At 53.5% G+C, this 15,030-nt stretch overlaps 1 protein-coding gene across 1 annotated transcript in view; it reads left to right on the top strand.

Moving 5' to 3' along the window:
- Nucleotides 1-15,030, top strand: part of NLRP11 (NLR family pyrin domain containing 11) — a 34,427-nt gene extending 19,397 nt beyond the window's left edge. The window contains exons 7-8 of the mRNA XM_058673967.1: nt 13,378-13,669; nt 14,387-15,030. Coding sequence (XP_058529950.1) covers nt 13,378-13,669; nt 14,387-15,030 — 936 coding nt within the window. The remainder of the gene's footprint in view (nt 1-13,377; nt 13,670-14,386) is intronic.

Here is a 15,030-nt window from a genome sequence, read left to right as displayed (position 1 = left end):
AACATGCAAGGGAGGGGCTTTAGCAAGGGCAGGGCTGCCCCAGCGGGAGGATCATTCGCGGCCCTGTGAGTTTTTGGAGACTTCTCGATTGGAAAGGGGAGTCAGAGAACGGCAGAGGCAGGAAGTTCTTCCATCTGCCGGCTCATTCCCTAAATGGCTGGCCAGCAGACAGGTCTGGGCCGGACTGAAGCCGGAAGCCGGGGACTCCATCCAGGCCCCCACGCGGGTGCAGAGCCCAAGTACTTGGACCATCTTCCACCACTTCCCAAGCGTGTTGGTAAGGGGCTAGATCAGAAGCAGAGCAGTGGGGCTCAGACCGGCACCCACGTGGGCATGAATCCAGCACTGCAGGGAGTGGCACCACAACACTGGCTGCTGGAAGACATCTCAGAAGCTGCCCACCAGAGGTTTCATCTGTAGGCTGTATACATGTCCAAGAAAGGACTGGAAAAATCTAGAATGCAGTTCCTCCTTTCTTGATTTGGTGTCCCAACAGCTACATGCTCATTAACACTAACGAGAAAGGAACACATTTGCGGTTAGAATAAAAAATACAAAATCTAAAGATTGACTTATTTGCAATAGAAGTACAGAGAGAAAGATCATCTATCCGCCCAGTCGCTCCCTAAATGTCCGCAGCAACTGGAGCTGGGCCAGTCTGAAACCAGGGGCTTCTTCTGGGTCTTGCACATGGTGCGGGTTCCCAAGGCTCAGCACACCCTCCACTGCTCTCCAGTGCCCATGTGGGATGCAAGTACTGCAGGCAGTAGCTTTAGATGCTATGCCACTGCACCGGTTCCTAGCCTGGTATTTCATGGCAGTGTTCCACCAGGATGTTCACATACAGAGGGGAAACTCAGCAGGGTGACCAGCAGTCTCTGTCCTTGAGTTGAGCACATGAACACACATGGCTCCAGACAGGTGTGCTGTGTTCTCCCGAGTCTAAATGTATTTCCGTGGGAGACCTGGACCCTGAGTGCTGGATTCTACAAAAGCCACATGTTGGTGGCACCTGTCACGAGGCAGTGATCCCAGATGTTTGCGAATTCTGAGTGCACAGCAACAGCATTGCCTGCTGCTGCCAGCTTCGCAGTCGCTGCACGTGGACACTCGTGCGTCCTGCTCTAAGGCTTAGCAAAGAGACCACTAACTTCCGGTTTCAAGGCCAGAGCAGATTGTCCGTCCCTGAAGGATGCCCCGTGGTAAGGGGGGGAGGTTGCTAATCCAGCAGTTGAAACGGACTAGTTTAAGAAGTTCCCTTCAGAATGGAGCTAAAGAACATTGTGGGGCTCAACTTCTTCAAATCCACGCTTGTGTGGGATCTCCAGAAAGTTGATAAGCAGTGCCTATTGTAAAGACGTATGCATTTAAAGCTCTCCGCATCCAAAAAATTTCTTTTAATTCTTTCCAAAATTCTCTGGCGTGGCCCTCCATGACAGAGGAAGTGACACGGTTCTCCTCTGTTTCCTCAGGCTTGGCATGACTAATGTGAGCGCAGGAACACAGGATATGCTGCAGGCTGTGAAACGAAAGAACCCCAACCTCAAGTTCACCTCTCAGTCCTGGGCCAAGAGAAAAGGCCTCGCCGGGGGTCTTGGTTGCAATTTCTGGGAGCCTGGTTCTGCAAAGCAGAATCAAAGTTGGCATCTGATGGCTTCCCAACTGCCCAGGACGTTCAGGGCCTCGGGTGGGGCTGCTGAGCCTGCTGGGCAGCCCTCCTGGTCATGCCCTGGGTAACCTGAGGGCGAGTGTGAAGGGATGTTGGCCAGGACTGGGATGCGGGATGTTAGGGTGTGGTGTCCCATCTTTACTTGTATTGAGACTTGGATGAGTCAATAGCCCACTTGGTGAAATTCCTGTATTTTCCCACAATGGTGTTCAAGGACTATGTGAAGCAATAAAATGTTGAGACGCAGCGGAGAATACGTGGTGTGTAACAGTTTTATTTAAGGGCTTTTCAGCCTAACAATGGGATTAAGAACATGATTTGTTTTCCCGGAAGTTTTTGTTTAGTGTGGTCAAAAAGGCTGTAAGAATCCCATGGAAGGAATTGCCACTCCCTCGTTCCTCCGTTTCCACCTGCACACAATGAACCCCTGAACTACATGTGCCCCTAACTGATACATTCTATGTAGTCTACTCTGCTCACAAATTTGTGGGAACATCCCATGGAGTGTGTCGATCCCCAACAGATCCAGGGCCTTGGAAGGTCTGCAAGTGCTGTGGCAAAAGGCAAAATCCTCTCCTATGTCTCTAGAGGTTTATTTAAATGTGTATCTCCAATAAAAATAGAGGAGACAGTAGGATCTTCCGTGGCTGATTCCCTCCCCAGGAATAGCCCAGCGCTGAGATGATCTGAATCTGGGAGTCTGCCACGTGGGTGCAGGGTCCCAAGGCTCTGGGCCATCGTCCACTGCTTTCCCAAGCTACAAACGGAGCTGGCTGGGAAGTGGAGCAGCCGGGACATGAGCTGTGCCCACATGGGATGCCCACATGGGATGCCCATACGTCAGGCACCAGCCCCACGAGCTTGCCTTTCATTTGGAAATTTCCATGAGCTGTTGAAGTCCCCGTCTCCTGTGCCATTCCCCCACTTGCCCAGAGCTGGAACCTACAGCTCCCCAGCTCCACTCTGTCCCCTCGCTGTGTCTGGATCTGACATTTTCTAGAACGCAGCCACATACATAGGTTGGCATCGTCTGTGGTTGCTGTGATCGCGGAGCCAAGTTCCCTCAGCCAGCACTGTAGCTGGCAAGGCCTGACACCTGCCATGTGTGGCCATTGCCAACGGCCTGCCGCACACCAAGATGGTGGCGAGGTGGGTGTGACACGCTTGCGGTGACGGTGGTCATGTTGGAGGACGTGCGCTCCTCTCTTCTGGTCTCCCCATGTGGCGGTGCTTCTGAATGTCCATGGCAAACGGAATTCAAGCCTGAGCTGATTGGGGGTTTAAAATGCAAGGCTCAGAGTGAATTACACATGATTTTATAATTTTTACCAAAATGAATTTGCCTTCTGAGCTGATAGTCCATGAGATTTCTGAAGCACCCTTGTGTGTCCACATGTTTGAGGATATGTCAGTATAATTAAACTAGACAGGAATTTATTGCTATAGCGTTTGGCCTAGCAGCTTAGACTTCCGTTAAGGTGCCACAGCCCGTCCTGGAGAGTCCAGCTCTGGACTGGAATGTTCTGCCATCACAGAGCTCGGGAGGCTGTGCTAATGGCTCTGGTAACTGTGTTGGTGTCCCCCAGGAGCGGGGGACTGGGTTGAATTCCTGACTGCTCTCTTTAGCATTTGGGCGATGTTTATTTCTTACATTTTAATTTTTTATTTCATTATTGGAGCACTCCCATCAGTTAGTTCACACTCGTCAAACGCCTACAACAGCCAGGACTGGGGGAGGGCCGAAACAAGGATGTAGGTGTTGTGTCTGGGTCTCCCCTGTGGGTGGCAGGAGCTGGCCCTCGTGGGTCACCTCAGCTGTCTCCCAGGGCAGCTGGACTAGGGTGTGAGCGAGAAGCAACATGGGGGCCAGCCCAAATGCCGATTCCAAACATTATAAATTGATACGTAGATCTTTATCCTTGGCTTTCCCTAAATAAATTTGCATCATCGGCTAATGAGCAGCACCCAACAATGCATTGCTAGCATGTTGGTATTTTGAATTAATGCGAAAACACAAGTGATATTAGTCATCTCCATTTTATTTGAAACCAACAGTGATCAGAGGGAATAAAAGCCCCTGGTGTTGTTACAATCGCTTCCAGTGCTGGTCTAGACGCTTACAAGAGAGGACCCAGGACAGATGCATGAGGCAATGGGCACTGGGGGGACAGTGAGGTGGCAAATGCCAACCGTACCTTTGCATTGGCTAACTGTTGGAGAGACTGGCTCAGGAGGACCGAATGCCCCCATCGATGACACGGGCAGGGTGGAAAGACACGGCCAACGGCAGCAGAGAGCAGCCAGAGGGGAGGAGAGAACCCTTGGCGGGGAGGTCCTCGCACACTGAGCCGAGGCAGCGTGGTTTACACTAGGATGTGTCGCAGGTGTGACGGAAACTCAAGCAGTATGGAAACATGACGTCCCCTAGAGGCCAGCCACAGTGCAGCGCGGGCAGCAGCTCTTCACGGCAAAAAAAGGACACCCACGTCGTGGCAACACTCACCCCTGCCCCATTTCTGTGGGCCCAGTGGGAAGGGGCTTCCTGAATCCACGCTGCCATGGAGCAGGCGTTCAAGCCCACATGAAACAAACTGTGGCAACTTGGGTTGTTCCGTTCAAGAGAGAACATTTCTCCGATGGCTCCAGAGGTGGAGGGGGAGCCTGTGCCCTCAGGAGAGCTGACAGATGCGTCTGTGTTCAAGGGCTGGCTGGCAGCTCTCCGCATCTGTGGCCTGCTGCTTTTCCTGCCTTGCCCTCATGGTGGCCCCCGGATCTGCCGGAGAAGTGCAAAGTGGCTAAGAACGTGAGCTGGACACTCAGTCCTGGTCAGGCCTGGCTAGGAAGCCGGAAGACAGGGCTTGCTCACCCATACCTCCCTGGTCTGCCCTTCTGAGATACCGTTAGGTCATGGAGACCCCCCGAGCAGCCTCCTTCCATCCCGTCACACCCCAAGACCCGAGAGGAGGAGGCTGTGTTAGATTTCTGCCCTTAGCCTGTTAACCCTGGGCCATGCGTTCCACACAGGCACCCTTGAGAGGCGGCCAAGCTCAGGGGCAGACCACAGCAAGGACTTGGCTTAGAGTACTGAGGAAGAGGCTGAGCTCCTGGGACCCCAGTGAGATGGCGTGAGGACGTAGCCACAGAAGCGGAGCACAGTGCTTGGCCTGAGTAACGCGGGCTGCCTTCACCTTTAGGTGTCCACTGACTTCTGCTCTGCAGGGTTCTATCGAAGGATGTCCACGTCCGGACTTGAGGCTGGCATCAGGCACGGACACCCATGGTTCTTAATCACCACGCATTGAGTGTGAAGCCCCAAGAATGGATGCTGTGGGTGAACATGAAAATACAGGCTCTACTGGCAGGGACAAACATGTTTCCAGGCCTGGTGTGCCAGCTCAGTCAGCTGTCTTCCCCTTGCAACCACAGGCATCCCATGGGGCATCGGTTTGTGTCCGGGCTGCTCCACTTCCTACCCAGCTCCCTGCCTGCGGCCTGGCAAAGCCTGAAGACTCAAAACCCTGTGTCCACGTGAGAGGCCTGGAAGAAACCTCTGACTACTGGCTTCCCACAGATCTGCTCCAGCTTCTGTAACCATTGGGAAGCAAAGCAGCAAATGAAAGATCTTCATCTCTCCTTCTCTCTGTAAGTTTGTCTTCCCAATAAAAATTAAAACAATTATTGCTGACACCGGTATCCAGGAACACTCCTTAATTGTGGGAGAGTGGGGCTCAGCCCGGAGCTGGTCAGCGCCTGGGGGCTGGCAGCAGACCTTTGCTGGCTGAAACTCAGCATCCAGAAAGGCCCGGAGCCGGTTCTAGTCCCGGCAGCTCCACTTCCCATCCAGCTCCCTGCTTGTGGCCTGGGAAAGCAGTGGAGGACGGCCCAAGGCCTTGGGACCCTGCACCCGCGTGGGAGACCTGGAAGAGGTTCAACATCCAGAAAGGCAGTGCTGTTGTCAGTTGACACTTTTTAAAAGATTTATTTATTTTTTATTACAAAGTCAGATACACAGAGGAGGAGAGACAGAGAGGAAGATCTTCCATCCGATGATTCACTTCCCAGGTGACCGCACCAGCCGGTGCTGCGCAGATCCAAAGTCAGAAGCTAGGAACCTCTTCCAGGTCTCCCACGCAGGTGCAGGGTCCCAAGGCCTTGGGCCGTCCTCCACTGCTTTCCCAGGCCACAAGCAGGGAGCTGGATGGGAAGTGGAGCTGCCGGGACTAGAACCAGCATCCAAATATGACCCTGGCGCGTTCAACGCGAGGACCTTCGCTGTAAGGCCAAGGTGCTGGGCCCCGAGCTGGTGTGTTGGGCCACGTGGTCACTCCACTCCCAGAGGTCAATGACGGACAGCCTCAAACAGTCAAGAGATCGTTGAATTGCTCATCACCCTAAAGCTACGTGAGTGAGAACCTCAGTATCAAAACTCCAACCATCTTCTCATGGCTCATTGCTAAGAAGCTGTGTGAGCTTGCAGGCCAAAAGCCCGTGTGGCCTTCAGCAGCCTGTGTGACCTTCAGTGGCCTGTGTGACCTTCAGCACGGCTGGCCCCTTTGCCTTTGAATCAAGGCCCGCCCTATTCTGGTTATCTCACAGGTGGCTGCAGGTAATTAAGTGGGTGCCTCCCTTAGTGGCTGGAGGCGTGGCTGTCCGGCTGAGATAGGCAGGGAGTGTGTGCTATTTGCGCTCACCCTGCAGGCACTTGGAAATTGCCCGTTTCCAAGCTATTCTGGACTGTCCCTCTAAAGACCCTATGAATGTGCTCTTGGGGCTACACTCCCGGTAAGGGGTGTTGGGCCCGGCTGGCAGGTGGCTCAGGCAGCTGCCTGCTGTCAACCAAGAACCCAGGCTCAGATGTGCTGAGCTTGAATAAGCCAACCTTGTGCACTTGGATCGACCTCAGACTCCTGGTGGTTTCTGGGGATCTGAAAATCTGGGCACAACATGAGCTAGCACTCAGATCAATGGGAATGGCTCTGTCAGCGTGCCAGTTAGAGCCCTTGTGGGAAGAGATACAAACTATTCATCAGACACATGGTTTAGAGGCCAACTCATCACTTCTACTAAAACCTCACTCATTTTTCTCAGCTCGTTTGAATCTATCATCCCTCTGGGCCCGGCGTGATAGCGTAGTGGTTAAAGTCCTCACCTTGCATGCACTGGGATCCCATATGGGCGCTGGTTCTAATCCCGGTGGCCCCACTTCCCATCCAGCTCCCTGCTTGTGGCCTGGGAAAGCAGTGGAGGACGACCCAAAGCCTCGGAACCCTTTACCCGCATGGGAGACCTGGAAGACCTCCTGGCTCCTGGCTTCGGATCGGCTGAGCTCAAGTCATTGGGCCACTAGGGGAGTGAATCATCAGACAGAAGATCTTCCTCTCTGTCTCCTCCTCCTCTCTGTATATTCACCTTTCCAATAAAAACAAATAAATCTTTAAAAAAATCCTTTGTTGTAGTAATTGACACTACCTAACAGTTGTTGCTAGCTTCTTTAAAAAAAATCTATCTGCTCGCAATGAAAGACTCTCAACTGAACTTGAACTGTGGTACTGCAACAAGGTGGAGGAATCCACCATGGGGGAGGGCTGGGGGGAGACCCAGTGCCTATGCAACTGTGTCTCATAATGCAATGTAATCAACAAAAAATTAATTAATTAATTAATTAAAATCTATCATCCCTTAAAAGTTTCTCGGCATCGCTTACCCTACCTGCACGACTAGACAACAGCCCGAATAAGTTCAGAGCCAAGATGAGCCTCCTCTAGGTGTTGGTCGGGACTGGATTGATGGAAATACCCAAGAGGGGCTTCTCGGGAGAGGAAAGCTCTGCTTCTGCTTCCAACGTGGAGGGGGCAGCTCAGGATCGGGGGCTCTGGCCTCTGTGCAAGCTGGTCATGCTGGGTGCAGAACAATCACAGGGCCCACCAGGAAGCCCGGGAAAAATTCAATCTGAGCTTGAACTCAGAAGAGCCATCTCCCAGTCTCCATGGGCGTGACTCCAGCGACCTAACAACCTTCTGGCCATCAAAATTAGGTCAGTGTCCGCCCTTAATCCAAGGGCTATTTGCAACCAGTAAAGACATCAGCGTTTAAACATCCACCCTAGTGTGAGAGCATAATGCTACTTCATCCATAACATAGCCTAGCCATTGTTGGAAACGCTTGGTTACAGGGCATGAGACGTGGCTATCGGAATGTAGAGGGTGCTGGTGCTGTCTGTTGTCCCTGGCACCAACCCCAAGCTCACATCCTGGAGGCCCAAGGCCAGAACCAAGCAGTCAGCAGGAATGTGTTCCATTGTAGTAGTCCTCTGCTTCATGGGCCTGCCCTGTCACCCTGGTTTCTGCCTTCACCATCACTCAGAGGCGTGGCCCTGTGTTCTTGGGTCCAACTCACTCCTTTGGATATGGGGCCCCAGCACATCGGATGAGGGGTACACCTCCCCCAGCACAACGGCATCTTCAACAATTACAAGTTACACCATCCGTGAACCTGTCTGCAAATAGGCCACTGTGGAAGGGCTATGACTATTTTTTAAAGATCTATTTTTATTTTTATCACAAAGTCAAATATACAGAGAGGAGGCGAGACAGAGAGGAAGATCTCCCGTCCGTCCGATGGTTCACTCCCCGGGTGAGCGCAACAGCAGGTGCTGCGCAGATCCGAAGCCAGGAGGCAGGAACCTCTTCCAGGTCTCCCACGCGGGTGCAGGGTGCCAAGACTTTGGGCTGTCCTCGACTGCTTTTCAGGCCACAGGCAGGGAGCTGGAGGGGAAGTGGAGCTGCCGGGATCAGAACCAGTGCCCATATGGGATCCCGGGACGTGCAAGGTGAGGACTTGAGCCGCTAGGCCACCGTGCCGGGCCCTGGGCTATGACTTTAACATACACCTTTTCAGGGGGCCACAGGTCAACCCATAAGCAGATCCTTTCTTACAGAGATCAGAAAATAAATTCACCTTGCTCATACACTCCCTCTGAAATCATAGACGTAAACAGCCGATGGCGTGGCAGAGTGGGAATGAGAGAGGCACATGGCTGTGTCTCCCAGGCCGGGGGTCCAGCACAAAGCGCAGGCTCGCTTCCCAGCAGCTGTGTGCGCAGTCCACTGTCCAGGCTGTGCGCATGCGGCATAGCCCTCCTCCAGCCAGGGATGGAACCGAGAGGGAGGGTCAACTGGCCAGCTCCTGGGAAACAGACTCTCCCGGGAGTCGCTGGCTCAGAAATGCCCACAGCCTTGTCGGAGAGCAGCCCTGTAATCCCAACGGTTCTCACCCACGTCCTTCCCCCGTGCTTCCCTCAGGGCCATGTCTAGCCTCCCAGCCCCACCGACACGCACAGCAGGTGTTACAGGAAGGAGCCAGAGAGCAGAGAGAGGGAGATTCGGCGGAAGTCCAGACTCAGGAATGACCCAAATCTACATCACTGTAGAATAGGAACAAGAAGCAGGGCACATCTTTTTGTTTTTTAAGATTTATTTTCATTGGAAAGTGACATATACATATCAGAGGAGAGACAGAGGAAGATCTTCCAGCTTTTGATTCACTCCCCAAATGATCGCACCAGCCAGAACTGCGCCGATCCAAAGCAAGGAGCCAGGAGCCTCTTCCGATCTCTTACACAGGTGTGTAGGGCTCCAAGGCTTTGGGTCATCTTGGACTGCTTTTCAGGACACAAGTGGGGAGCTGGATGGGAAGCGGACTGCCTGTATCTGGACAGGAACCAAGTCTCCCATGGGATCCCAGCACTTGCAAGGCGAGGAATTAGCTGCTATGCTACCACGCCAGGCCCTTGGCACAACTTTGAAGTGAAAAGATACAATCGATGTTGCGCCACAGCACGTTGAGCCTCCTCCTCCATGGCCAGTGTCTGCTACGGGAGCACGGCTGGTGTGCCGGCTGCTCCACTCCCCATTCAGCTTCCTGCCTGTGGCCTGGGAGGCAGCAGAGGACGGCTCAGGTACTTGAGCCACATGGGCGACCAGATGGAGTTCCTGGATTTGGCCTGACACAGTCCCAGATGTTGCAGCCATTTGGGGAGTGAACCAGCGGATGCCAAGTCTCTCTCTGCTTTTCTCTCTGTCACTCTCCCTTTCCACTAAATTCTACAAAATAAAAAAGAAAAGTAGAAAGACTAGGTGAGATTTACTGAGTAACTATAGTCAGATTTTCTATTTAACGCCATGTGTCCAAAATCTCATCGCTTCTACATTTGGCAGGACCATATTTCCTGCACCCCAGAGCTCCTGAGCACTAAGCTATGAAGTTTGACGCGTGGAAACATTGGCTGTGCAGCGCACGCGCGGACAGGACAGCAGCTGGCACTGGCAGGAGCACCTTTCCTGGGAGAGGACCACGCACCCCGCCCTGGGCCACCCACAGCAGGTCCCGGTACACACGGATGTTTGTGACACAGACCTCACCACCCACACAGAGAGAGTTGGAAACATGATATCTCTGTAAAGATTTTTTAGAATTATTAAAAAAATTTTTAAAGATTTTATTTTTTTTTTATCAGAAAGAAAGATTTACAGAGAGGGAAGGAGACGGATCTTCCATGTGCTGCTCCGCACTCTCCTCTTGGTGACACCAGCCAGAGCCGAGCTCAGCGCAGCGGGTCCTGAACCGCGGCGTGGCGGGGTTCCTCACGGCGCCGCTGGGTTCTTACACACCGGACAGAGCTCCTCACACGCGTGACGGCCTTTCTCACGTACCGCGAGGTTCTTTGCACGCGTGGTGGAGTTCCTCACACAGGGCACAGGGCTCCTCACACGCGTGGCAGGGCTCCCACAGGCAGTGAGCTCCTCACTCGCGTGGCAGGGTCCTCAGTCGCATGGGGGTTGTATACACACAGGACAGAGCTTCTCACACGCGTGGAGTGGTTCCTCACACGAGGCGCTGGGTTCCTCAAGTGCATGGCAGGGCTCTACACACGCAGCGTGGGATCCCTCACACGGGGTGGGGGGCTCCTCACTCGAGGCCCCGGAATCCTCTTCAAAAAAAAAAGAAAAAAACACAAAGTGGGAGAATGCCAAGTGAGTTACAAGGCTAGCCTAAGGACATCAAAGTCAAAGCTAACCTTATCAGGTTTGAATGGTGTGATCGGTTTGATTAGATGGCGTCCAAATCATTCCACATTGTACCTTAGGCCAATATCATGATGCTCTAGACACTGCTGTTATTTAATGTCAGAATTCTCTGTGGGGTCAGCCCCCCAACCCATGGTGACTGGCTCCATCGGCTCTCACAGTATCCCACCAGCCTGGGTGGGAGAATGGGGTGTGCACCCGGGTCGCAGGCAACGAATCCTTTTTTTTCTCCTGTTTTTATTTTTTTTAACATATTTTTATTGCATTTCATTTTTGTAAATTAATTACATTGCATTATGTGATACATTTTTTATGCACTGGGATTCCCCCCACCCCTCCCCCTCCCTCCCCCCACGGTGGATTGCTCCACCTTGTTGCCTTTCCATAGTTCAAATTCAGTTGACATTCTTTCATTGGAGGCATTTACCAAGCGTAAAGTCCAGCGTCTTATTGTCCTGGTAAGTTCAATGGTCTCTTGGTGAGACCATCTCTGGTCTAAAGGTAGAGCCGGCAGAGTATCATCCCAATCAATTAAAAGCCCCAACATAATATTTCCAACCATTTACAACATTGTGGCATTAATTGACATGGTATTGATTAACCAATATGTTAATAGGAAAATGCAGGTTCTCAACCACAGCCTGTGACTTCTTCATAGACATTTCAATTTTGGTTTACATTCAACCGTGTTCTATACACCTTAAAATGGCTTAGATTGCTATTCAGCTATCTCATGCCTATTTTAATTTTAGTCTTTAGCAGTTTATAGCATTGAAGCATGATTTCGCTGAACCTGGTTGTTTTTCGGGTGGTCTAACTCTATAATTCTAACAGGATATATGTCAACAGTTTAGGTGAGCATGTTCAGGAGGGGTGTGCAGAGAAATCTTCCATCCCCCAGTGAGGAGTAACTAATCTTTCTGTCCCACCCAGTGAGGTATAAGTGCATCCCCGCTGACCGTTTCCTGTCTGGTTCTAAGCTTTCCTTGTTGTTCTCTGTCTATCTATTCTAGTTTTGTTTGTTTGTTTGTTTTGAGGGGTTTCTGGAGCGCTCCTGATGGTTGTTACGAGAGGGGGTGGGGACCCAAAGTTGGAAGCAGGCAAGGACCAGAGAAAGCTCCTCTCCCTAGTCCCGAAGGAAGTTTACTGTTCTTCTGTTTCTGCGGACCGCTCAGGGGTCCTGGTTGTTGTTCCTATGACCTTGGATCCTGCTAGGCAGGATTTGGGCTTCTTCCATCCCATGTGGTAGATCCAATTGGGGGTGGGTGACCTCAGAGTTCTTGGTCTCCAAAGGCACTCCATTTTCCCGTGGCCTCCTTGGCAGTAGGGAAGGCAACGAATCCTAAGGGTGCCAGGTGGAAGGTGACCGAATGCTTGATAAGATTTTCCATGCTGAACCACAGCCAGGCAGGGGAAGTCCTGGGCACGGCCCAAATAGTGCCCAGCCTCTTGGCACGGTAGCCGAATCCTCTACCTGCAGTGCTGGCAAGCCACATGGACACCGGTTCAAGCCCTGGCTGCTCCAAATTCCATCCAGGCTCCCTGCTTGTGGCCTGGGAAAGCAGTAGAGGATGGCCCAAAGCCTTGGGACCCTGCACCCGTGTGGGAGAGATCCAGAGGCGGCACCTGGCTCCTGGCTTCAGAGTGCCTCAGCTCAGGCCGTTGGTGCCACATGGGAAGAAAACCAACAGATGGAAGATCTTTTGTATCTCTTTCTCTCTGTAAATCTGATCCACTTTCCCAATAAAAATGAACAAATCTAAAAAGAAAAAAGTCTCAGGCCAACTGCAAAATGCTGGATCTATACAGAAGCCCATCATGTGTGACTGGACTAGGGAGGGGCGCCTGGGCGTTGTTGTAGGGGGAGCCCCTGGGCGTAGACATAGGGGGAGCCCCTGGGCGTAGACGTAGGGGGGGCCCTGAGCGTAGTAGACATAGGGGGGGCACCCTGGGTGTAGACATAGGGAGGGGCCCCTGGGCGTAGATGTTGGGAGGGGCCAGGCTCGTCCTTAAAAGCAGCTTGCTTAACCCAAGCTCCTCACAGAACTGAGCTCTCCTGGGAAGCAGCTGGAGGCAGAGACCGAACTGGGAGGAGGTAAGTGTCACCCGGGAACATTTATGTTTCTTTCTCAAGCTGGAACTCAAGGCAGATGCGGAGACAGAGGCGGGCGGATCTTGCATTCCTGGGTGCACTCCCCAAAGACCCCAACATCCAGGCATCTGCACCTGGTGTTGCCTTGGAGCTGCCAGGGATCTCAATAGCTGGTTTTCCTCCCGAGGGCCCGCTCCCAGACGCTGCATGGAAGCTCAGGGCCCGGGTCGGAAGGCAGGCAGGGAGCTTGGGGTTGGAGTGGGGCGCCCCAAGCGGCTTCTGCCTCACCAACAGCCCGGGCTCCAGGGCTAGGGGGTTGGACATGGGCCACTGCGTGGGAACCACCCTGGAGAGCCTTCTGTGAGGAGCTCACGCTGCATGAGCTTTAAGAAACATGAGAACGTGGGGGCCCTGTGTCGTGGGTTTTTGTGCATAGTTTATGCTTTGCAAGCACAAGGCCTGTGTCTGCCCTGTGAGGGGGCACAGTGCCCGACCCTTCTGGTTGTCCACTAACGTGCCTCTTGCCCTAGATCGCCGCCATGGCCGATCGCTTACGAACAGCAGCGAGCTGCCGCGCCTGTTATAACTACCTGCAGGACCCGGTGACCCTCAAGTGCAGCTATGTGTGCTGCAGGAGCTGTGTGGGCACCCTGAAGAGGAAGCCTGGTGGGAGGGTCCTGTGTCCAGTCTGCCGTAAGGTCTCCAGGCCGAAGGACATCAAGCGGGTTCGCCAGATGGGGGTCCTGGTAGAAGCTTTGGAGAAGCTAGAGCCCCTCCTGGAGGAAGTTTTGCAGATGAACCCCAACGTGCGGAAATTCCAAGGTAAGGATCCACTGTCCACCCACACACAGCCAGCTCCGGAAAAGCAGCTTTGCCAGTGAGACGGCCAGGGGCCCAGTCCCGGTACCGGAAGTTCTCGTGCTTCCTGGACAGACAAGGGGCATCTCAGCTCCTGAGACCTGGGAGAAGCCCACGGGAGGTTCAGGAAGACCCATCGAGGCCAAGCCCCAGAGCTCGGCATCCCCTGTGGGATCCGTTGGCCGCTGTGACTGTGGGTCCACGTGGAAACAGTGTCCTGGACACACGAGGACTGCTGAAGTCAGACACGCTGACCACGGCACAGGGCTGCTGTCCCTTTCCTGGGCGCTGACACTCAGGTTAGCTGGGCCATGGGGTCTGTGATGTGGTTCTCCAGCTGAACGTCCCTGGAGGCAGATTTGGGGGTTGCAGTCCTGGGGTGTCCCGAGAATCCGGGTTTCTGACGTGAACCCCCCGGGCTGCTGGTGATGCCGGGTAAAACGGTTTCTGAAAGTAGTCGCAGCATTTCCCTTCCAATTTTTACGCTTAAAGGCAAATCTTTATCAATCCAACACCTGAAAGCAAAAACAAGTCCCGCCATGAATGAGAGGGTCTTGAGCAGAGACACTCACTCATTCTCTGGGTGCAATGTGACCAGTTAGGAGTGGGACAGAAGACAGGTGGACTGGAGGAGACGGGAGTCCAGGAGGCACCTGCTGACCTGCTCCTTTCTTTCCACAGTGGACGTGACCTTGGACGTGGACACAGCCAATGAGTACCTGTTCATTGCTGAGGACCTGAGGAGCGTGGGCTGTGTGTCTTCCCCTCAGACACGGAGGGAGAGTGCCGAGAGGTTCGACATCTCCATGTGCGTGCTGGGCTCCCCACGCTTCACCTCCGGCTGCCATTACTGGGAGGTGGACGTGGGGAGCTGCCAGGAGTGGGACGTGGGCATCTGCAGCGACTCCGTGAATCGGAAAGGGCCCGTGAGGCTGAGCGCAGAGTGCGGCTTCTGGACTGTGAGCCGCAGAGACTGTGACGGCTTCACCGCCAGCACCGAGCCCCCGACCTTGCTCCAGGCCCAGCCGTGGATACAGCGTTTGAGCATCTTCCTGAACGTGGATTTGGGGAGCGTCTCCTTCTACAACACCACAGACGGAGTCTGCATCTTCATGTTCACCAAGATCCCCACCGACAGCCCACTGCGGCCCTTTTTCGCTCCTAGGAGAGCACCGGACGGCCAGCAGGGCTTCCTGAGTCTGCCTGCTGTGGCAGCTGGGGGGCACTCTGCCCGCCCCAACCCCAGCCCCTCCAGCTCAGGACGGGTCGACCTCTGTCCACAACAGCCCGCTCAGGAAACGGAAACTGTGAACCAGCAGCCCTAA

The sequence above is a fragment of the Ochotona princeps genome, chromosome 16 (assembly GCF_030435755.1).
Source record: "Ochotona princeps isolate mOchPri1 chromosome 16, mOchPri1.hap1, whole genome shotgun sequence".
Lineage (NCBI taxonomy): Eukaryota > Metazoa > Chordata > Mammalia > Lagomorpha > Ochotonidae > Ochotona > Ochotona princeps.
Note: the sequence above shows the minus strand (reverse complement) of the source record. Positions and strands in the feature narration are given on the sequence as shown.